This window comes from Vidua chalybeata, chromosome 2, assembly GCF_026979565.1.
Source record: "Vidua chalybeata isolate OUT-0048 chromosome 2, bVidCha1 merged haplotype, whole genome shotgun sequence".
In the NCBI taxonomy this organism is placed as follows: Eukaryota; Metazoa; Chordata; class Aves; order Passeriformes; family Viduidae; genus Vidua; species Vidua chalybeata.
In genome coordinates, this window is record NC_071531.1 from 79541136 (window position 1) to 79566182 (window position 25047).

General features: G+C 42.1%; 1 protein-coding gene across 4 annotated transcripts in view; it reads right to left on the minus strand.

Moving 5' to 3' along the window:
- The window catches only part of ME3 (malic enzyme 3), a 117302-nt gene that overhangs the window by 35515 nt on the left and 56740 nt on the right, over positions 1-25047 (minus strand). For all 4 annotated transcript variants that reach the window (XM_053935004.1, XM_053935001.1, XM_053935003.1 and 1 more), the window contains exons 2-3: positions 17520-17653; positions 16033-16182 (exon numbers count right to left, since the gene is read on the minus strand). In XM_053935004.1, the coding sequence (XP_053790979.1) occupies positions 16033-16182; positions 17520-17650 (281 nt within the window). In that variant the 5' untranslated portion in view covers positions 17651-17653. The remainder of the gene's footprint in view (positions 1-16032; positions 16183-17519; positions 17654-25047) is intronic.

The following is a 25047-nucleotide window of genomic DNA, read 5'->3' on the forward strand; positions in this document are numbered from 1 at the left end:
GTGCAGAAGAGTTTTCTAGTTAAAACAATTTTGATAAATGCAGTGGAGGCTGATGATTTTACCATAAGCCTTGTTACTCATTCTTTCCTGAGGAGCTTACAGCTCCTGGCCATCCAGATAGTGAAAGCATGATCCTTCTCACGCAGCTACCAGGGTCAAATATAGAAATGGCTACTCCAGAGCTAGATGTTTTGGGTCACCTCTCTAGTCCACAGAACTCCAGTCCAACTGGATCAATATCTGCCATGACATTTGCTTTGATCAAGCCAAACCTGCCCTTGTGACAATGTTTCTTTTTTCCCCACGAATATCGGATCCCAGTTTTTGACATTCACCAAGTGAAAATCATGAAAAATTACGAGAAGTGAAACAGAAAATTAAATGTTTGGGTGTAACTTCAGTGTGAAGTGTTTATATGGACAATAACATAGCTGATTGCACTAAGTTGGATCACTTCTTGATCAGAATCTGGAAGAGATAGTTATTGAAACATGTTTTAGATTTGTGGCTTTTTTTTTTTTTGCCTCTCTGCTGTTGTTATCAAAAAGAATATCTATAGCAGGGATTCTTTCAATACCCAGGACAGTATTATTTACGTTGACTGATCTCTGCTCTGATACTCTGGGATTTTGCTGTAGATCCTTTTAGGCTGCACTAACCCCAAATGAAGCAACCTGTCCTCTATATCTATGTCAGGGAAAATTGCTTACAGAGCTGTCTAATCAGTGCAAATCAAGGGCTCTAACTCGAGGAGTCGCCTTGGCAGAAGGATGCAGCCATTTTCCTTGCCTTGTTATCTGCTCACAAAAGCAGGAGTTGTGCCAGCAATTAGTAACAGTTGGAAGAAAGGAGAGATGCATTTTTGTTGCTTACATCTCTCAACTATTGCTCAGCCCTAGAAAGTTCAGATCCGGTCATGGTTTGGGCTTCTAATGTGAAACATTAGGGAGAAGAAGCTTGAAAATAACTTCCATTGTAAGGCCATATGAGTGTTGGATAATCAAACATAATTGGGCTACTCACTCTGGCAAGGACATATCTCACATGACTCTTCTAGGGGACAGATATCTTCCCACAGTCAACTGTGGGATTCCTAATGAAAATGCCCTTTACTTTGAAAAGAAGAAAAAGAAAAGTGCTGACTTCAACACTGATCAAGTCACAATCACACAGACAGATCAGAAAGGCAAAAAAGGAAAATAACATTTCATTTATTCAGTGTAATTCTTTAACACTGTGCCAATAACCAATGAACTAATCACATACACATGGCTTGCCTCAAAGGCAGTATTCACAGATGTCAATCTTCATAAAAAGGGAGTACTGTACTGCTGCCATCTATGTTTAGAAAGCAGTTATTAACTGGGAATTAAAAGTGCAAATTAGTAACATCACTGCATATATTTCAGGTTGTGATGTGCTTTTAGGAAGAATGCTATTGTTTGAAGGTAACATTTTCCATACATAATGAAGACACCTATTAAGTGTCTAGGCATGTGCCTCATACACTCACATCTCTTCAGTACTGAAGGGAGTCCACTGGCTAATAGTCCAAAGGCTATTTAACCTTTGGAAAACATCCTGAGCTCAGAGCAGAAGCTGAACTCAACTGTCTACCCATTGCTGTCATGCAGCTCAATGGAACTGAGAGTTGTTTCATATGAAAGTGGAGCTACCCAATGCCCCTGGATTCTGACCCTTGATTTGGGAGGGCAGCTCGGGATTTGCCAGCAGAGAGAGTTCAGCTTGGGTCTTCCAAAATCTGATGACTATTCTCACTATGCTCCTTGGGAGTAGGACTCTCACAGTTGTCATCAGGTTGGCTTGGCTTAGATAGCCTGGTTGGTGACTGAGAACCAAGCCTGGAGAGACAGCCCTCCAGAATTTGTGTTTCCTTCCTTAATATTATGTATTTGATGCTAATTGCTCTTTACTTTATTTCAGGCAAAATCAGATGGTTTATTTTAGACGAACACCCTAATGGCACTACCAGCTTTGCAAGGGAAACCATCAGGAGGAGCAGTAATGATGATCCATGGGGAAAAGTGGGGAAAGTGACCTCTCTCAGTGACATATCAGGAAGTGGGCATGTATCTAAGCGAGCCTTGTATTTCACTAATGCTGAATCCGAGAGCCAAGGGCCCAGGTTCAATAAAATATCTAAATTTCCAATGCCTTTAGGCAACCAGGTTGGGTAGCCTCAAGCAAGATGGTCTACTGGAATGTGTCCCTGTCCATGGCAAGAGGGTGGACTACGTGATCTCTCATCATTTCCAACCCAAACTATTCTATGATTCCATGATTATAGGAGAGGTAACAGGAAAAAAAGCTTATTTGTGCCTTTTAGAACAGCAAGGTAGAGCTCTGAATATTAAGAGGAACAGAATGGTCTATGTGGACCAGTAATAAATAAGAAACATCCAAGTGGCAACAAAATAAATTAACCTGATTTTTCTCTGGAAAAGATGCAGCCTAAGCCTTCTGAAGGAGAAATGAAATCTCAGCAACCTCATCTTTATTTTGCCTTTATCATCATGTCTGCTCCAACTCACTTGGGATTACAGTTGATAAATTGCTTCAGAGAAACAAAAAGAAATGAAGCAGTTTTCCTTTAATCTCCTTGGCACTCAATAACAAGGATTCAATTAAAATGTAAAGCTAAAAATGTAAGTAATTTTGATCAAGTCACGTAACACAGGCATTGTGTGGGGCAGAGATACAATGTTTCTCCAGACCAGAAAACTCACCTGTGCCCAGGAACCTGCCATTCTACATGGGCTTAGTCATGCAAGGGGACAAAATTACAAGAACTAGAGCTTAGTAAAAATTAACTACCTCAGCAATTCCAATCCAGAATGTAGATGCTGTACCATTATTTCTGGTTAAATAGTAACCTTCAGAGAGCCATTAGCTTCGTGGGGGTAATTAAAAGTGGGGAGTGCTTCAGCCTGCATTCATTAGGGTTTCAGAGCTGCAGTCTCATATTCAGTCCATTAACGTCACAGGTTTCACTACAGCTGCCTTTGGTTAAGGGGGAATTCAGACTAGATTTTATTGTGCCACTGAGCACGTCTGTAAGAGTCCAGGAAACTTCAAGGAGAGTTACAGCTTCTTAATTTGTCGCTGAGGCAGTATTTCTGTCTGGGTATCAGCAAATCGAGTCAAACTGCCTGAACTGGAGTGCAGGATCTACCAAACTGCAGGTCACTGCAGAATCCATCAAAGGCCTTTAGTATATTCACCCACAAGACCTTTTCTCATCCCTGAGCCAGGGCCCTCATTTTTCTTTTCTGGTTATATCCTGACTGAGTTCATGGCAGTACTTCAGGACTTATAAAGCTACACAGTGTACCATGTGAGCCATAACAAGAATCCTGCCCTGAGCCCCAGTACTGGTTAGATCTTGGCCATCCTGATGGCATTCTGGAAGTCCCACGATGACAACAATCCCTTAACTACAAGGCTCATTATAGAAAAAGTTCAGAGACAAAGAAAACATGGCACATTTGATACCTAGAGGAAGTGGTACTAGATACTGGTGATGGCTTTTTGGAATAACATTTATATTTTTTACAAGGACATGTAGTAATAGGACAAGAGATAATAGCTCTTTCAAACTGGAAGAGGGCAGGTTTAGATTAGATATTAGAAAGAAATTCTTTCCTGTGAGGATAGAGAGGCACTGCAACATGTTGCCCAGAGAGTTTGGGGACTTGCCATCCCTAGAAGTGTTCAAGGCCAGGCTGGATGGGGCTTTGAGCAATCTGACCTAGTGGAAGGTGTCCCTGCCCATGGCAGGGAAGCTGAAACTATATAATCATTAAGGTCTCTTTTAACCCAAACCATTCCATGATTCTACAGTTCTTTTAGACATTTGGGAAGGAATTAGTTTTAACATGCCTCAGATATTAGAAAAAAGAAATATCTGTTAATCTTTTCATTCAATAAGAAGTTGCTTCTTTAAAAAGGCTAAGTAGTGTTCCCCTTTCTGACAGTCCTGGTTAGCAGTGCTGACTTGTGAGCTATTTCCCATTAGAAACAACAGTGGAGCCAGCAGTGCTATCTCTAAAGCGCTATTGTTTGTTTACAGAGAATGTTCATTCCCCAAAGCACAGAGGAGAGTGAAAAACATTATGCAATCTGTCCTCATAGCTCTAAATCTCTCCTCACTTCCCTCCTACCCAGAAGTCTCTCTCCCTCTCCTAATGGCTTTTCCTTGGCCACTACCAATGCTCCTGTGGCTGTTTGCAACCCTTCTGGTGTAGTCTTGCCCCACTGCTGCCTCTGACGTGAAATCAAACAGAAATCCACTGCAATCAAATACAATCAATGCCTTTGCTTCATCAAGCTCCATGTAAAACCTCTGGCCATGGCTGTGCTCTTCCAGTCTTGTCCTGTGCTGTGGGTTTGGGCAGCATTCCTATGACTTCAGTTACCTGTTTACATCTATAAAATTAATGGTCTCTTTACACTTATCATATATTAGTAACATATATTTTACTCAGCAATTATACCCACCAGTATTCACATCACACTGGTCAAAAGCCAGAAAAGAGCAGAACAAATGATGGCACTGGATCACTGATACATATACTAGCACGAAGCAAAAGGACATCGCTTCTTGATTCACCTGAACTTCCCTGACAGTCTGAGACTAAAGATGCTTGCATATTTATGATCCATGGAGGAAAAGAGAAACCACCAGAAGGATGTCAAAAGCTCCTAAGTTGATAGGGGTTGAAAAACACAACCCCTCCCACTCAACTATTGCAGCTTCATCCTTCTTCTCACTCACATCTCCAAAGGACTTCTCTCTGAAGAATGAGATACTCACTATTTGCCCAGTGTTATCCAATATTTACCGACACTGCATTGGTCAGGCTTTCTCAGGGTTTGGTATACAGCAGGAAGAACACAAAAAACCTCAGCTGCAAATTCCACATGCTTTCTGCACAGAGATCAGTCCATCAGCCTCGTTTATTCAGAAAGGAGGTGTCTTTGATGGTCTGCCAGGCTTTGCCTTATACAATTACTTGTTCCTGAGAAGAGGAACTGATGGAGGGAGGATTAAAATGGTAGCTAAGGTCCCTAATTCTCCAGATACTTCTCAGACAGCCAAGGAAGGGCCCTTGCAAGGAGTCTGGCTCCCTGTGTGTATGCTGCCATACCAGTTCAGTGAACTGCAAAACTAAAGGTAACAAAACTCAAGCTTTGTTTGATTTTCTTTGCACTTATGACCTTCTAGTCTGGGTGCTATGAGGGGAACTTGCCCCACAAGTGAGGAGATGATAAAAATGACCATGAAAGTAAATGTTAAGAAAATGCACATATTCCCAATACTTATATCAGACAAGCAGGCATCATGAGCAAGTGTTTTTATCTGGCTAGGAATGGCTCATCCTTGGAATACTAATAAAGGTTAAGCGTCTCACTGAAGGTGATGGAATTCTACTCACATAAAAGTCCTTGAGCGTTTTAACTTAATTCAGCCTGGATTTCCCTTAGAAGACATAGGAAGTCCATGGGAAATCATTGCTTAAAAAAGCAACAAACAAAAGAGATGAGTCAGATCTTTGCCAGCATCCCAGCCTACACCAGGCTGCTGTTGGACAGTCATGAGAAAGTTGTGAGACAGCAGCCAGAAACCTGCAGTGAGTTATAAGGTTAGACAGAAAATGGCTCTGACAGGCATGGCACAAGCTGACCTTCTGCAGTGATCACAGTCATTCCTTACACAAAGGCATGATGCTCTCAGAAAATCTGGAGCAAGACCGTCTCAGAGTAACACTGAAATCCACACGTCAAAATTATTTTCACACTGAGGAAATGAAAAACCAAGCTGGCTTGTCATGGTGGAGGGATGCTGACTGCCGCTGCACGCTGCTCACTCTGTGCTCTTTGCAGTCTGGCTGAATTATGCCCCAAGCCCAGCTGACTGGTAGGCATTTTGGCTGCCCAAGGCTGCAAAAGGGACACACGCAAGGGAGGGATCAGCTGATGGACTTGGCTTTTGTTGCATACTAACCACAGAAAATGCTCACTGCTGTGCCAGAGGAACAGGCTGGAGGAGCCACTCTGGATTTAAGGCTAGTCTGTACTAGAGATGAAATAAAATGTGGTTACAGTAAGGGCCTACATTTGGTTTATTTTCACTTTCAAAACTCATATATAAAATTGACAGGTTGAGCAATATGAGCCTTTAGGGACATTTCCACCAGCTGCACCCCCACTGTTGACTTTTTTTGGTTCTGGTCTCTGCCAGAACAGGACAAAAGGCTTCAGAACAACAAAATAAACTTTGAAATTGCTTGGCTGTTTTAGGGAGCTTGAGATTACAAATGCCTGTGGGCTACAGACTTTGGAGAGAAACTATGTGCTAGCATGCACTGATTTCTCTAAATACAGTACAATTAATCATCAGATTGGACAAAATCTCTGTGATGATTCATCAGCTGTTTTTAAGATTTTTTTTATAACGGCAAATAAATTTTCATTGTTTTAGGTAATTTTCTTTGTAAATTGTAGGCTGTTGACCAGGACCCTGAGGTAATAATGAAAAAATAATAGAAACCAAGCAAAATCAACTATTAGTGAAATCTATACAGAGACTTATAAGGCAATATATCTATAATTTAAGTACAGTAAGAGATTTAATTTCAAATTATCTGCAAAACAAATAATTTCATTACTATGATAAATGTCCTTAATGTTATCACCATATATTTTAGGTAGGAAACACAAAATTCAGTGTTGAAGCCAGAAGATGCAGGCTCCAAGGTACAATAATGAAAGATTCACTATCCACACAACCCCCCTAAACCCACACTGGGAAATCTCCATGATCCCAAGGGATTGAAAACTGCTAAGCTGTAGGAAACTGCCAAAGATCAGGAAAAGAGAGATTTAAGTGAGAACATATGAGTGCAAGCTGTAGCTCTCCCCATGCTTTGGCATAGTCCACCCCCTGCCACAGCAGGAAGGTCCAGACCACAGCCTAAAGCAAAGCTTTTGGATCCATTTCCTATCTGCCAAATTATTAAGACCCACCACTATTTTTAGCAGGGCTTTTTTTTTTCCAGGAAAAGGGCAATTATACTTTGTTCTCTCTTACCTGCTAGCTCATTTCAACAAATTTATCAGCAAGGCAAAGGTCTCAAAGATGTTTGTTCCCATACCCTTTTATGAAAATTACTGTTGAGATAAAGAAAAAAGATAAAGGGATTTGTGTCCTCACCACCCTGGGGAGGGGAACATAGACCTTACAATGACAATTATCCTGACAGATGCCCAAAACCACAGTTTGCAGCTGCACACAACAACTGCTTCCCACCTAGTACCTACTCTAGTACCTACTCAGCCCTCACTAGCAAAGCGTTTGAGCTTTCCTGGGCTGCAGGAATAAGCAGAAGGCAGAGAAAAGGAGGAAAAAAGGTGACTGTAGTGGAAACCAAATGAAAAACCAGAATGGTTACGGGGCAGGATCAAAAAGGCACAGATAGGAAATCAGAGGGGACAGCAAGCAGAGCACTGAAAGCCGTGCTCACTGCTCCCTACGGAAGAGGTGAGGGAAGGGGAGGAGCACAAACTGGTGTGGGTGGCTATGGTGAAGCACAGGTGGATATGAAAAAAGGATTAAGGGGATGTGGAAAGGAACATAAGGTTTCACAGATACAAAATGTTAGGGGACAGTGAACTGAAACCAGGAGGAATCCCGGATTTATTGGTACTGCTAGTCAGGCATCAGCCTAAAGAATAAATATCCTTTCTTCGTCTCCAGGGGGAAATTGATGGCCAAAACCAGCTCAGTACTTATTGTTATTGGTCATTATGCAGCAATGTGAAAAGGCAAGAGGGTTGGAATCAGGTCCCCAGTGGATCTCTGCTATCCACATTCTAGGATTAAGGCAAGAGGCAAGCAGACCCATGTTGCTCTTGGCTTGTCATGAGCTGCTTTTCGCTACTGTATTCTCAGGACTGGAGTCTCTGGTTGAACCAGAGAACTGCCAAGTCATAGCGTAATTTGGGGATTAAATCCTCCTTGTATTTTAAAACTTGATAACCCCGAATTTCCCAGTGTCCTTTCCAGCAGTGGTGTTTCAATACTGCTTAGGAGGGCCTCTGAGAAGGTCTGTCTGTGTAAGGATCAGGCTGCTGGAGCCAAGGACTGGGTAAGAGCCAAGCAGATCTGCAGTATGGGATCTGACCCTGGCTTACCCCAGATCTCCCTTCTTGCTAATGTGCAGGAGGGAGAGGGAAAGACCAGACTGCCTTCTGTCACCCACAAATAAATTTAGAGATGCAGCTGGTAAAGACCAGGCATAAGTGAGACATAAATTTCCACCATGCAGGGATTCCACCAACTATTAAGAGTGGGCATTTCCCAAATTCAGTAACCTTTGCTGTGTTTAAGCTCATCGTGCTCAAGGAGCTTGATATTCTTTGTTCAAAAACAGTTTCAAGTGTAAGAAAATTTGACTCAGCCCTGATTTTCCTCTGCCTTTTTGGAGGTTCAGTCCTACACCTGACTGTGTGCTGGATCCTGGAAGTATCTCAGTAACTGGGAGATTATAGGATTACAAAGAGAAACACGCTGAGATGGTCAATCAGTGCAGATGCTCAGTTGATTTTGACCGAGGAGCCCTTATCTGTTCCACCGCTAAGCACACAATGTATTCTGTTTTACTTGATAGTGCAAAGGTTAAGGTGGGATCAAAAACTCCTGGGAAGTTAAATTAAGTCCTATCCTGATTATATTTCCTTCCTCTGCTCTGCAAATTCTTCCAGGACCCACACCTTCCCTTTTAAAGTGCACCACAGGGAGCCCCAAGAATGAACACAGAATTAGAACAAAGTTTGACAAAGAAAAGAAAGAAAAGAAAGATTATTTTGACAATACTAGAGAAATTATCTTCCACATAAATGAAATATAATTTGGTATACTTTTAGTGAATCCATATAATAAAAAAAAAAATCTAACTTTTGCCATAAATTGCAGCAAATACAGAAAGTAACAGCAGCTTTTATACTAATTCTTCCATAATCAGGTCATAGAATCTTAGGCTCACAGAACTGTTTGGTCTGAAGGGGACCTTAAAGATAATCTAACCATGGCAAACCATCTAATCATGGCAAACCCCTTCCCATGGGCAGGGACATCTTCTCCTACACCAGGTTGCTCAGAGCCCCATCCAATCTGGCCTTGAACACATCCAGGGATGGGGTATCTACAGCTTCTCTTGGCAACCAATGCCAGTGCCTCATCACCCTCACAGTCAAAAATGTCTTATATCTAACCTAAACCTACCCTCTTTCAGTTTAAAACCACTGCTCCTTATCCTATTACTACATGCCTCGTGCAAGCCCCTCTCCAGCTTTCCTGGTACTGCAGGTGCTGTAAAGTGTCCTGGAACATTCCCTTCTTCAGGATGAACAACCCCAGCTCTCTCAGCCTGTCTTCACAGGAGAGGATCTCCAGCCAGCTGAGTGTCTTTGTGGCCTTCTCTGAACTCTCCACAACAGGTCCATATCCTTCTTGTGCTGGGGGCCCCAGAACTGGACACAGCACCCCAGGTGGGTCTCACCAGAGCAGATAGAAGGGAGAATCACTTATCTTGCCCTGCTGGCCACTCTGCTTTGGATGCAGCCCAGGACAGTGTTGGCCTTCTGAGCACAATCCATGCCTGTTCCACAGCCCAATGGATACTGCTGTGCAAGGTTTTCATGATAGTCAGCACCATTTCCCCTCAAATTTACATCCTGGTATTCATTATTCTAAATAATTCATCTCCCTCCTCCCTGTCTTTGGCATTTTTTGTTTGAGGTGGGGTTGTTTCTTGTGGCAGCAGCATAGATTTATGCCAGATCAAAGGAGAACACATTCTCTTGTATTTCCTTCACTGGGTCAATCTCTTTCTTTTGGACAACTCCACCTCTTCCTTCGAGCTTCTCCTGGTATATTAGGGAATTTCAACAGACTTAAATCTAAATCACCTCTGACAGGAGCGGAAAGCCTGACCTTCATAAATTAACATGAGATTTGCTGTTAACTTCTGTAGGCCTGACATTTTCCCTCATGCCCATAAAAGTTTCTTACGGTTGTTAGAGCCAGTGCATACCCATTTTTCTTAGGAAATGTGAGGAAAAGAGAGAGAGAGAAGACTGGAGATATGGAACAAGGTGCACTGACTGTTTTTCTAATGAAAAGATGGAGCTAAGTCCTTTTTCACTCCCTTTTTTACTCATTGCAATGTAGAAACTGTATTACAGCCTCACAATGCCAACAATATCCATCCCATTCCCCAGCCTGCATGGAACCTCAGATCAGGACCAATACACCAGCTCTTCTCTCTGTATGCCCACAAACCAATCTGTGCTTGTCTCCACATTTTGGAAAACACTTCAAGTAAAGTGGAAACAGAGAAGGGACAAAGGTAGGGACACAGCATGCTCCAAAGACTTGCCTGAAGGAAGTAGGGAGAGCGAGAGCAGTGGGAACCTTTGAATTATTTTGCCAGCTCTCGGAAGTTCCAGCCAGGCTGAGCCATTTTCAGCAGCCTTGGGCTCCCTCTGCATGAACTACTTTCTCCTCACCTATTGCAACCATGGTCTTCATTCAATAATCTTGTCCCACACCAACGACTGTCTCCCACCTATGTGTCCTGACAGCTTCTTCAGGGCTTCCTGGCTACACATGGTCTCTGTAAGACTTTCCACAGACATTCCTTCCCCTTCAGTCAGTTACAAGACCACTCTTTGGGTGGCTGTGGCAATGTTACCTAAACACACTGTTAAACACATTCCTCTTCTCATGCACTGACTTCAGCTGCCTCTGGAAGAAGGCTGAACCAGGCTGGTGGCAACAAGAGAAGTTATGATGACTGGTGTTTGTACAAGAAGTAGAGATTGTCTAAGGGGTTTCAAAACAAACTTTCAGGACAATAATCTAAACCCCAGTCTTCCCGCTCACTTCTGGTCTCCAATGTTTTATAGAAGAGGGAATGGAGACAATTCTGTGGCTAGGGACAAGTCTATGGGATTAACACTTTTGTTCTAATTCCATTTGGTTTGGTTTTAAAGTGTCCAGAAATGGCAGGTAACTTTGCCTCTCTCCCTCCTTTCCCGTCTGCTGCTCAGACAGCACAACACCACAAAAAAAAGTCACTGATCAGAGCCAGACCTGCTGACAAGACAATTCTGTAGATTGACTGATGTTTCATTTACTCATTTTTCATCAGACACGCAGATCATTATTCTGTCAGACTTAATTTTCACACCATCTGCATCCTGTTAGCTTCCTCCAGGTTCAGCTTAATCCCAACATGTTTTGCATTGTTCTGCAAGCAGTTCTCAAGGATATTTACATTTGTAGGGAAAAAAAGTGAACTTAGGCAAGCTTTTTCTGTCCCCATAACTGTTCTCCAATGGTGATACAGCCACCTTTTCCAGCCCTACTCTCAGGGGATGCCAAAAGCTTTTGAGGAGCAGCTGACAAATTTATACTTTCAAATACCGCTATGTTTATGAATTAACTAGTGCCTTGAGAGACTGTGGTCTTATGCCACTGTAATAAACTATCCCTCACCATCACAGAAGAAATAAAACCCTGATTCCATGCCCTAAGCTTCCTCTTTACTATCTTTTTGTGAAGATAGTAAAGAGATACTTTCAAAGATACTATCACAATTAAAAGAGAGCCTCAGGCTTAAAACACACCTTTTAAATAGCATTGCACATGTTCAGTCCTGTGCTCCATAAGGACCCCCACAGTACTCATTAAGTGCATTTTACATTAAAAAAAACAGCAAAAAAATCTAAATGCTACCATGCACTTTTTTTTGTAGAGGCTTTGTATCCTTACTCTAAAGCAAAAAGGACTCTCAACCACAGTCTGAAAGCTTATAGGGGTGGTAGAAGCATTTCCTAAAGAAATGGTGGCTCTGTCTGTTAGTGGGATCAAAGAACGAAGATCCCTCCTTTCTTCCTTCATTTAGTGTCTCAAAGTTGCAAGCCCTGCTCTGTTACATTTCATTCTTTCTTTCTAACAAACTTCTGATGTGTGTAAGGGGTTCCTGGGCTTTGAAAAGCAAACACTTCAAGGCACATATTCCTTGGATACCCAAGGATAGCCTGTCCTTCACTTGAAGCCAGTTTTGTTTTCACTGCTGCTGAACATAAGCAAACCTGCCCTCCCCACACCTTGAGCAGCTTGCTTCTGCTTCAGCACAGCAGCACAGCTCCTGTCCAGGTGGCAGTGAACTGGCTATCTGGATTGCTGCCAGCCTGGCCCAGAAAAGGACTTGGATCTGCCCAGATTTATCCTTGAACCATCATTACACAGCAGCATGGACATCTGTAGAGGCACAGGGGTGATGGGAGGGAGGAGTGAAGGGATGCCAGGGATGGATTACAGGAGACAGTCTGTAAAGCTGCACGTGTGCAGACATAGGATCTGAAGTTGTACAACTCTGCAAGAAATCTCCCTTAAGTCTGAATCAGACTTGATCATAATACAATGCAACAGGTATATTCTTTATATGAAACAAGTCTTGTCAGCTTGGGACTCTATTTTCAGTCACATCCTTTGGCCTTGACAATGTGCATACATCTGAGTCCCCTCACCACCTTTACAGAACTTGTGAGTCAAAGAGAGGAACGGATTTTCATAACAAAACTACAACCTCAAGACACAAAATGAGGAGGAGCATAACCTGAGAAATCCCCAAGAAGTGAGCATGTTTGCCTATCTAGTCCTGTACTCCTCCTATTACTGGCCACAGCTGCAGACAGGACCTGTGCTTAAGAAGACTTCTCTTTGGACATGTTACTCTTCTTTTGTGCTTATTTAACATGGTTTGATCATAGAAAAGAGATTTTGACAGGGTTCTTAATCATTACTGCAGAAGAGGTGCTATTGCTTAGTACTTTAACCTGTACTTACAAATTACATAATAATTTATATTTCTTATTTCAAGAATTCAAAATACAAAATGAAACTGTACTTTAGCCTGAAGGGTGTAATGCTTATTACATTATTTTAAATAAACAATTATTGTTAAATAACCAGGGAGCTGGCTGGAAAACAAGATAGGAAAAATGTATTCAACATAGACACATTCCAGCAAAAACTTCATAGCTCTTAGGCAACAGTGCCTGAATGTAATTTTTATACATGTTATGGTTCCACCTCTATTTCAGTCATTCTAAACCTCTGAGGCTTAATCACATAGGAAAAAGTCTGAGGTCAATGGAAAAAAAAATCCTGCCTGAAGAATTTAAAGCAACTAGTAAAGAGAAAGGCAGTAGGAGTTTGGAGAAGTCAGAGAACCTGCTGGGGCATCAGGAGCTATGCCTGGCCCACCAGAAGAAGTGGGGAAACTGTGGACATCACAGATAAGCATGAGAACAGTGAAATGCTTGCGTTTTTGTTCCTGTTGCTCTTTTCTACTGTTAAATATAGAAAGCCTGTTCATTTAGACTGCTGGCTGGATAGCTTCTTGAAAGAAAGGAACACCAGGTGTCTTATTCCATTTGGAGCAGATAAATCTGCTAGCAGGGAGTATATGCTGGAGGCCTGACCTGGAAGGAGAACTCTGTCCACTGGCCCCGTAAAAGTGCAGGTTAGAGAGGTTTACCCTTTAAGGGTTTGTTTATAAAGACTAAGAAATTGAAAAGAGGCATTGAGTTCTGCAATTACAACAACAGTATCTGACAAACAAAAGCTGCAGCCATGTAAGCATATATAAATGTGCTCTGATATATGATTCTGAGAGAAGCCCTGCTGGACATCTTGGGAGTGTTTTTAGATGCTGCTGTACAAGAGCTGCTTTGTAAGCAAGTTAGGTGCACTGTAATCCTTCCAGGCTCAACCTTCAAGTATAAAGCCAAGCACTAATGGGGCTGAGAAAGATCCCAGCATGGGGAAAGGCTAACTGTGTCCACAGGCTGCTGCTGCTGTGGCCACAGACAGACTGCACAATAAGCTGTGCTATGTGGGCACATTCATCCATGTTGGAGCACAATGTAGGATTTTAAAATGGAGATTTTAGCAGAAGTATTGGCATCCTACCTTGAACTATGTGTCTTGCAGGCCAACTCCTAATGTACATAATATGCTCCAGGACAGAAAAGATATCCTCCAAGACAGTAAGAGTCAGATTGAAAAAAATAGTACATATATACCCTTCCCATTTTAGTCTCATCACTTTACATGATACAACAGCTATTTTATTTTTGCAATAAAAACATTTGTCTGCTAAAACAACCTTGATTACATCCAAATCTGAAGCTAGGCTGAAATTCATTCTGTATCTTCAGGGAAACAAACTCCCCACCACAGGAAATCCAGCGTACCAAGAGCATGGTTGTTTGCTCTTTCCTGAAGAAGCCATAGGCTGGAATCCAGAAAAGACCCAGCCCAAATTTAGCAGCAAAACTGTCAGACTATGAGAACAGACATTCCTATCACATTAGTAAAATAATGTGGATTTAAAGCATGAGAAAGACAGGAGCTACAGGAAGGGGAATTCTTCAATAGAAACAACTGCTGAAAAAGTTCAGTATGTGGAAAGACATCCCTGCTTTCCTGAAGATAACAATGGATGGAAAATAAAAGAAGGAAAGCTCCCAAATATTGTTTTAATTTATTGCAAAGTAAAGGCAGCCGGGAGGCAAAGACACAGTGGGTGTACAGCAGGAATTGCTGCATGAATATTGATTACCTGAGAATCAGCAGCTGCTGTATTAATATTGATTAGCTGAGAACCAGTGTGCTGTTCTCTGCCTGACAGTGCTCACAGCTCAACACCTGGAAACACAATCTGGGCTGTCTTATCTCTGCTACCTTTTACTCATGCCCAGAAGAAGTTAGTGTCCTCCCGCTAAAAAAAGTGCAGATCCTTCTCTGGTTTCCTCATACACACTGAGGAGGAGGAGGGGATAATATCAAATCTTGGATAGATGAATGACTTTACCACAGCCCAGGAGATCCACAAGTTGCACATCAAGGCCCAGAACACAATTACCTGGCACAGACACAAGCCAAAAAGCAATCATGAGGAGCAGCTCATGTGAAGGAATACACTGGCTTTATTAGGAATTTTCATCACAAGCAGGAAGCAAGCATGTTTGCCAAGATAATTTTATACATAAAATGTTATTAACTATCTTGTCTACATAGCCCTTATGGCTTTGAGGTGTGCCTCAGGGACCCCCTGTGACCTAGACTCAGTAGAATTTGCCTCAGTTGACTCATCTGTAGCACTGCTCTCAGCTGAAGCTGCAGTCAAACCTAATGCTTATGAAATGCTTTGAAAATGGTATTATTCCATTCCTTTACTTTGCAAATTTCTATTGCAAAAGCTTAAATGCTCATCTGACTACTGGTACATTTCAAGGACCAAAAAATTTAAAAGCCTACAAAGAAAACTGAACCGTACTATTGGATTTTCAGGCTAGGTTAAAATGTACTTCAGAAAGCTAACAAGGGATTTATCTAAGCATTAATCATTAAAAAGAATTATGCAGAATGGGGTCTTCCAACATGGTACAGAGTGCTTAATGTTGCATGAATTTATACAGTGACTGTTCTGAGCAGAGAGGGAGGCACTGATGCAGAGCATCATCTATGAAGATGATTCTAGTGGGGTAGTTTGGGGAAGCGCATGCAAAAGTTCAAAATTAGCACAATGTATCTAAAACTCAACAATTACTCAAACAGCATTGCAGAGGGCACTCGGTGCTCCTGAGACAGCAGATGGGGAGGGGTGCAGCCCTAAATTCAGCAAGCTGTTTGGGGACTGTACAGCACTGTTTGAGAACAAAACCACTCTGTTCACTGTTTATAGGAAGAAGTCAGAGCTATTCTCGACTCCCCAACTCATCATCAAATGTACACACACGAAGCTGCTGGCTGGTTCACTTTTTGATGAGGGATTGAGTTTTAGATGTTTTGGGCCACCCACATAAAGATGGTGTCAATACAAAAGAAACATTCACATGAAGTTAAAAAATTGCAAACACAGTCTCTTCACTCACCGTGGTCTCCTGAAAGCCAAACCATACTGCTGACAAGCCAGGCCAACTGTTGGGGTGTAAACTATGGGCATGAATTTCTCGATATCAGAGGTCAGCACTCGGTAAAAAAGCTTCTCATTCCTGTCTTGCAATGTCATAAGAATAATATACCTTTAAAGTAATAAAAAACAGTTATATATCAGTATTTATGGTAGTTCACAGTTTCACAAAAAGCTGTCATTGGCTCGCTCAGTATGCACTCAGTTCTCCCAAGCTCTGACACTCTTTTGTGCTACATCATGAGCAGGTACTTAGAGTAAAATTTCCCAGAGGGCCTGGCCAGCTCCACCATCCTCAGTGACAGCTCACAAAGACTCAGTAGGGCTGGATGTCACACCCATGCACAACCTCAGAGTTTTGAAATTTGCACCAAAAGGCATCATATACAGCTATCAATATATAATTTTCAAGAGCAACGTAGATATTTGTGACACAGAAAAGCCAATGCAATTGGTCTACAGGGTAATAGTTCTGCTGCCTCAGTCCTCAGATGAATGGCAGCTGAGAGAGACAGAGGTGCAAACCCTATTGTCCATCACAGCAGGAATCAAACAGCATCTTCCATCAGTAACCCTGAGGAACAATACTGGATGCAATGAAAACTCAGAAAGATTAGCCAATACAATATTGCTTCTGTTTTATTTTTATTTTTTCCTACACACTGACAGTTATTTTCTGTTCTTCCATCCAGTGTTTTAGTGAATGTATTGGGGAGCATACAGATAGGTACATGAACTACATGTGTTCACTCTACCTTCAGTGTTCTGCTTCTTTCTTATACCCAAAGTACACCAGAACTCTCCAGTAATGTAGTGGTAGAAAAAAGTAATATCAGTGGACCTGTTGGAGCAGGTCCAGAGAAGGGTCATGAAGATAATCAGAGGGCTGGAGCACCTCTCCTATGAAGACAGTCTGAGAGAGTTGGTGTTGTTCAGCCTGGAGAAGGGACAATGCTGGGGACATCTAGCAACTTCCAGTATCTAAACAGGGCCTAAATAAAAGCTGGAGGAGAAGGACTTTTTACAAGGGCATGCATTGATAGGACAAGTTGGAATGGCTTCAAAATGAAAGAGGGTAGGTTTAGATTAGATATTAGTAAGAAATTTTTGAGTGTGAGCATGGTGAGGCACAGGCACAAGCTGCCCAGAGAAGCTATGGATGTCCCAGCCCTGGAAGTGTTCAAGACCAGAATGAATGGGGTTTGAGCAACCTGGTCAAGTGGAAGGTATCCTTGCCCATGGCAGGGGACTTGGGAGTAGACCATCTTTAAGGTCCCTTTAAACCTGAACTACTCTATGATTCTGCTGCTGGAGAGTATGGACAGCTGGAAAAAAGTGACTCAAAGGGAAATGTGTACCTTGAAGCAGAATCCACAATTTTTCCTCAAGGCTTTAAAGAACTGAGAATTAAAGGGGGAAGGGAAAGGAAACAAGATGCTTTTGACATACTTGTCTAGATCATTAGATTGCTTTTCAAAGTTTTTCATCACACGAAGGAGTTGAACGTCTTGGCTCAGGAAGCAAGGAGGAAGGAGACCATGAATTCCCAGCTGTAACCTTTCTTCAAGTGTAAAAGCCATTCCCTGGGAAGAAAAAAGGAAGGCACAGTCAAATGGCATAATATGCACTACCAGCTAGGATATGCAAGAAGAAAGCAAGCAACAGCATGCAGCTTCTGTGGGCCTGAAGGCAGTCCTGCCCCACAGGGAGTCTGGGGTCCAGACCACCCAGACCTGCAGCTTCTGGATTAGCTGTCCAACACCAGTAATGCTTTAATTACTCACACTCTTTTGCCATCTGAATTTGGTTTATTTCTAGAGTGTTTTTACACACATTCTTAGCGTTTCTTTAACTTCATACTCTTTTTATATTATTTCATTAGCTCACGCCTACTAGTTTCCATGGCCCTCCTGGAAGCACAGTGATCATCCTCCTTTACAAATCACATAACATGTGTAGAAGCATAGAATCGTTTAGGTTGGAAAAGACTTCAAAAATCATCAAGTCAAACCATTAACCCAGCACTGCCAAGTCCACTGCTAAATTATGTCCATAAGCACGACATCTACATGGCTTTTAAATACCTTCAGGTGTGGTGACTCTACCACTTCCCTGGGCAGCCTGTTCCAGTGCTTGATGACCCTTCACATGAAGAAATCTTTCCTAATATCCAATACAAACCGTTCTTGGTGCAACTTGAGACTGTCCCCTCTCATCCTATCTATCACTTATTACCTGGAAGAAGACACTGACCCTCACCTGGCTACAACCACCTTTAGGTGGTTATAGAGAGCAACAAGGCCTCTGAGCCTCCTTTTCTTTAGGATAAACACCCCCAGCTCCCTCAGCTGTTCCTCATCAGACTTGTGCTCCAGACCCTTCCCCAGCTCCATTGCCCTTCTCTGGACACGCTCCAGCCTCTCACTGTCTTTCTTGCAGTGAGGGACCCAGAACTGAACATAGGATTTGAGGTGTGACCTCACCAGTGCCAAGCACAGGGGACAATCCCTGCTCTGGTCCTGCTGACTACACCATTGCTGATACAGGCCAGGATGCCATTAGCCTTGCAGGACCCAGCATTTCACTTTGTTGAACTTCATATATTTGCCTTGGACCATCAATCCAGCCAGTGCGGATCCCTCTGCAGAGCCTTCCTGCCTCCATCAGATCAACACTTACACTCAACCTGCAAGTGATGAAGATGCTGGCAAAAATGTTTGTAAAACTATCAGCAATGCCAAGGAACCTGTTCCAGGACAGAAGGAAGGACCGAAACTAATTTTCCTGTTTGCCAGATCCATGCTTTGTACATACATGCTGTGACACTCCTTTCATTAGTAAAATGTGCACTAGCACAAATTAGAAGAGAAAAAAAGTCTTCATATATTTTAGAAAAGTTATTCAGCCTTCAGGATAGCTGAAAACAATCTTTGTCTTACAAGCATTCTCATAGGACTTTTTTCTGCTCTGAAACAAGATAGAGTCAAGTATTTTCAAAAACCTTTGCTGTAAGAGCATAGCAGAGAGAAACTGTTCCTCTTCCAGCCAGCAGATGAGGAGTCAGCAGTTGCCTGGGAGGCAGGAGACCAGGATTTTGCTGCCAAGCCCAGAAAGAACACTGAGGCCTCCATGGTCATTGTTAAGTGTTGTACCTGGGATATTTCTGACCCAAATTTCCTTCCTGGACAAGAGAAACTTTCCCCCAAAAGAGTTTCATAGCAGAACTTGTACATTCCCACAAGATAAAGTTTGAGTTTTTGTAAGTCATCATTTCTGAATTAAAAAAGAGGCAACAAGTTCTCATCAGAAAACTTGTGATCATCTGCATTCTCCAGGCTGGAGACTAGTACTAGACTAAGATCAACACTGGACATCAGCTCTGAGTCAATATTCGGCTTTACATTGTCAACATTATATCCCAGCAGGGAAAATACAGCTACTGTGAATGTCAAAGTTTATCTACAATGAATGGGTAAAAAAGATACAATTTCAAACCATTTACTTGCTGTGACCTTTGCACATGGAGGACAGATAATGGGAGACAGAAATATTTGCCAGTAAATACTCTACTTGCTTGTCTAGAGAAAGTCACATCAAAGATTGTCCAGTCAGGGTTCAAACGTGACACCTGCTCATACCCTAGAAGAGAAACGAAGCTAGCAAACACAGTAAACCTGCAGTGGTTACTCTTCTGAAAAGGGTAGAAAAGGCAGAAACACAGTATCCTAGCCATTTCTGCATCCAACCACTGAAAATATTCCTGTGGTAATTTTTCAACAGGAAATAAAGTTCTTTCAGTGATTTTCCACACAATAAAACAGGGAGAAATTTTAATATTTTATCAAATGATCACACATCCAATACAAGAAAAACTTTCTGCATTTCAGCCATTACTATTCAGAATAATACCATGATGACTTACAGAAACGATAGCCTGAATGGCCACTATATTAACCCTTTCTTGTTTTCTGGCTTGGGCTCTGCCTGAATGACATCTCCAACCATCCTGCAAGACCAGGAGCAGCTCAAAGTCCTCCAATAGCTCAAACTGTTTAAACACAACCACAGTTGTGCTGTTAATAGTCCAAGGCTAAGAATGGCAATAGTGACACACCACATCTCTAACTCATTGCATTTACTGCAGTTCTGCATTTATCTGAATGAACTATACCAGTATAAGCATCCTCATACTGAGCAATTGCAAACACGTGTGATGAGGAACTTGCTGCTTTCACAACCAGTTAAATCTCCTAAACACTTTTCAGTACAGAGCTGGTCCATTTTCCAGTGCCTTTGTGGCAGGGATGGGAGCAGTACAGAAATTGCTAGCTCCAACATTAAGGCTGCTTTCTGAAGTTTCTGTGAAGGCCTAGGAGTAGGACCCCATGGTGGGGTGGTTATATTCACTGAAACAGCACAGCGTGAAATGAATCTGGAAACACATTCTGCCCCAGATCAAAAGCTCAAATTCACTGAGGTATTGCTATGTTTAAGATTAAAGCTTTTAGACGTGGATTTTTTTAAGACTGCCTGAAAGCCATATTGTACCTCTCTTTTTCTGGTCTTGAAAGGTCTAATGATTAGATGATGAGCCACAACCTTGCAGAGCTAAAGCCAGGTGCTGCAATTCAATTTTAAATGTATTGGAAATGAGTTGGCATGGAGAGGGCAGATGCTATGTCACTAACCAAAAACAAAGGCAAAAATATCAGCTGCCCACAAGGCTTCACACTACATAGAGGCTAAGTGAGGGGTTTTGTTCTGAAAAAGGCTTACTGCAAATAACCTCAAATGCTTCTGTTTTCTTACTGCTGACAGCACCAAGTCTGTTACGTGGCAGGTCCCTCTTTGCAGTTCAATCCCTTAAAAGCCACTTATTTTGGAAACTGAAGGGTGAAGCCAATTTACAGATAATGATTAGTTTTATCACTGCCTGCACTTTATAGCAGTGAGAAGGGGGTGTTTCACTCAGGACTGGATACAAGCAGGAGGCATGATGGCAAGGCTTGTGTTTATAATTTACTCGGTATAGACCAGCCTTCTCTAGGTGGGAATAAAGACACAAATGATAGTTCCTATGGTATCAGAAAACTTCTTTTCATGTAATGGGTGCCTTATCAAGGGCTGAATTATTTTTTACCTAGTGCAGAACATCTAGAGTCCAGTGTAACTCAGATAATCTCCAGCTCCTGAGCATCTTTTTGGAGCAAAGCCTTGCCTTACTGCATCTATCCATATCCCTGTGCTCTAGAGAGCAAGGAGCAGCCACAGCACAGGGAGGGCTGTGAGACTTCTTGGATGGCCAGACAAAGGGATTCATGCAGTTTATACTGTCCCAGGCCATTGCCCTCTGTGATGCTGGGACTCCAGCTGCAGTTCTCAGGAAACCTTTGGGACCACATACTTCATCCATGCAAGTGAAAGCTGGTTTGGCAATCTCTGAGCTGAGTAAACAAGTGAACATCTCCAACCCTTTGGCAACAGTCCCTGGAACTGGGAACTTCCTAGTCTGACTAGAGCAGCGTGCTGGAAGGGCACATGGGGGAAATACAGACACAAAGGGATCACCACTGCAAGCTGCAAGAGCAGGTGCAGTTAATCTACTTCTCCTTTACAGTCAGTACTTCAGCAGCCAGGCTAGGGAAGACCTAATAGTCAGGGAACTTAACAAGCTTCTTCTATACAGATTTTTCCTGTAATGTGTTTTCCATACATATTTGCACCTGTCCAGTTTTATGGTAGGGATGTACTTTGACTATCTGCAAGCAAAAGTTCCTCCCGTAAGGGGTCAGCACCAGAAGCTAAACTAATCCCCACTGAGACTGCACATGGGCTGGGAAGCAAAGAGCAACAGCAGAAAACATCCATTTTCTACATGGAGAAAGATTTTTCTACAGAGATCAGATCCTACAGTGACCTCTTTGACTCCAACTGACTTGATAAACTTCTTCACAGCTCTCCTTCTCAGCTACTCAAGCTTCTCTTTGTGGTGTGGAGGGACTTAGAGGCACTGAACTCCATCCTACAAAACCTGTATTGAAAATATTTGCAAAAAAAGAGTGAGGGAGGGACATCAGAGGGGCAATTCTTTCTTTTCTCCTTTTAAAAGTCTTGTAGCTTCATATTACCTCTAATTTGGATGTGTTTGTGCTCTTAAGCTTAGGAAAACCCCAAACCTATGATGCTTTGGGGTATGGGGAAGACATCCCTGAAACCTGGAAAGAAGAATCCTCTCTGTGTCTTCTCAGCAGTTATGGCTGGGCAGACCTTTTGCTGACGGTGATTTACAAACTCTTCTCACAGTGCCTATTTCTCTTTCTGAGTTCACAATCAGCAGTTGAAAAATCCCTCACTTTCAGCCATCCCCTTTGCTACAAAATGATATAATAGTGGATTTCTAATCCTTTCACATTGTTCATCCTTCCACTCCCACAGAGCTTGGGAACACTATTAAAAACTCCAAGACAAAGGTAATTAAGCAACTCAACTTTGTATTTGTTTTAGTTCCTGGGGAACCATCTTTAATGAGGTCCTCTAATTAAATTACAACATAATATTAATGAGGTTTTACCAGTAACTCTTTTGTTTTGTGCAAGTAACTTTTTCTTCACTGGATTACATTTCTATTATTCTTCTCAGTGACTTTTGATTTACACCAATGTACGACTGAGCAGAACTGGAACATGACAAAGCCCCTGTTTCAGAGGGACCTGGTCCTGCACAGTTTAATCTCACAGAAGTAACCACTTCCCTGGTGAGGACACTCCTGCTGCAAGATGTGACAGGGTCCCAGGCAAAAAGGAGCAAAGCTGTGCTGTTCCCACGTGTTGCAGGAGATTTCCTTCAATAAATGATACTCATAAGGCAAATGTCTTCAGGGATTTGTTCATTAATCCATAGGAAGAATTGCAGTGCTAAACTCCTCAAGCCCTGCACTGTGATTTCAGACTGCAGTGGTACAGCTCTATACCAAAGTTAGTAGAGAACTCATTATGATTTCCTGAAGTTCGTCAGCCTCCAGGGCAGCAATTTGTCCTCCAGATAAAAAAAAAAAATCTATTTGTTAGAGACTTTACGTGTTTTGTCTGCAAGTAAGTTTCTGTTGCATTGAGAAAAACAGATTTTTCAAAGATGAATGACACAAAATTCCCCAAAGAACAGCTTGTTTGGCACACTTGCTTCTTCCCACAAAAGCAATGTTAAGATCCTCACAAAGTTCTAGCCAAGTTAATGGGAATATTTCTTTGGCTCTATGGAGGGATAGATAAGACTTTTGATTTTGACTAGATTCACAAATGTGTTTATATGCATGATGTGTCAACATACAAGCTTCAGTGTCTTTTGGTAAAGAAGAAAAGTAAAATCACTTCAGGGAGAACAAGATTACCATATACAGAAAAATGTGGTAGCATGGGGAACAAAAACACCTGAGAAATTATTAGGAGCAATAGAGGAGTGCAGAATCCCAAATGATGGGGGGCACATGGTGCATACAAGAGTAGAAGGCCATTCCTGCCTGGATCAGCCTAAATCATGAAGCACTTGCTGGTTTCTCTCTCATGTGTAGCAAAATATTGCAGACAAGGGTGGCCTGATGGAGTAAGCAGTAATGAGGACATCAGCTTTTGGGCTACCTCCAAGCTGTTGGGCAGAACCCTGAGGCAAACCCCAAATTCTCAGCCCCTTAGCAAAAGTATCCCATGTAATCCTGGCACACAGATTCTGGTGGATTGCCCCTACTAAATCCAAAGCAAAGGAAGACTCCCTGGTGTCTCCCCTGCTTTATTCCCTAAATAATTGCACATCAGTTTTACACCTACAACTGTCAGAGATTTGCATGCCAATTAGTGAGTGAAACGAGCTAGTCCATGGTAGAAATGTCTCATAGTCCACATGCCTGTCTCAGCTAAGGGAGAAACTATTATTTCTTCTTGTGAGGAAAGGGGGCAGGGTAAAATCAGTTTCTGCAGGCAGTTTGCCAAGCACTAACCCAAATATTTCAGTTACTGTGATGTTGAAGACACACTTTTCTCCCAAATATAATGTTGCCACTAGACAGGAAGAATTCAGCATAAATGACAATGCTTGCATTCCTAAGCCTGTGAAAACCAGCCATCACCATCTATTTGAAAGAGCAAGTATGTCTGAGAAGAAACATCAAGGCAATTCTAAGGTTTAAATGTGATCCAAAACATTAAGAAAATACAGTTCTAAAAGGCAGTTTTACAATGTCTGGAAACAATTCCCATTCTACATGCAGCTGATCATATGAATTGTGGTTGCATACAATTTGTGCCTGGTGCTACTGAGAGTACTAACTTCCTTTTGAGGTGCCTTTTGAGTAAATCACGTAAAATCAGACTTGTGCACTTACTGCTTGCACACAAACTGCACCATACTGCAGGTCCAGAGGGTGGGAGCCTCTCTGCAATTTGTATCTCTTTTGCTACTGCCACCCCAGCAAATGGGGCTGCTCCAAACAGGCTGCAGATGGATTACAGTTCATGGCTGATTGCTGATGCTGTAGTCTGTTAAACACCACTGAAAAGCACTGCCTTGGCCATACAATTAGCTGTTTCACAAGAAAATAGTTTGGATGGAAGCTGAATCTGAATGAAACCAAGAGTTGTTTTGTTACTGACTGTACCAGAGATATTTTCTCCACTGAAGCATTCCTATGTCCTTGTCACTGTCCTCCTTCACATGCTGCTTCTACCAAAGCTCTATAGAAAGGAGCCATAGCAGCAGCTTCTTGAGCAGTATCAGATATTCTTTGCACATCCTTGTCTAATCCAAGCAGGCTTGGCTCCTGAACCATGATTTTGATAGCTGTGCAAAGAGATCTAACACATGTCGGTTTCAGAACATTTGAGATGTTTACAAAACATTCAGATACCCTCTCAGATAAAGGATTCTAGAGAAAGGCAATGTTGTCTTTTAAAAATTAGGAACAAGAGAAACAGACAAGGCTCTAACT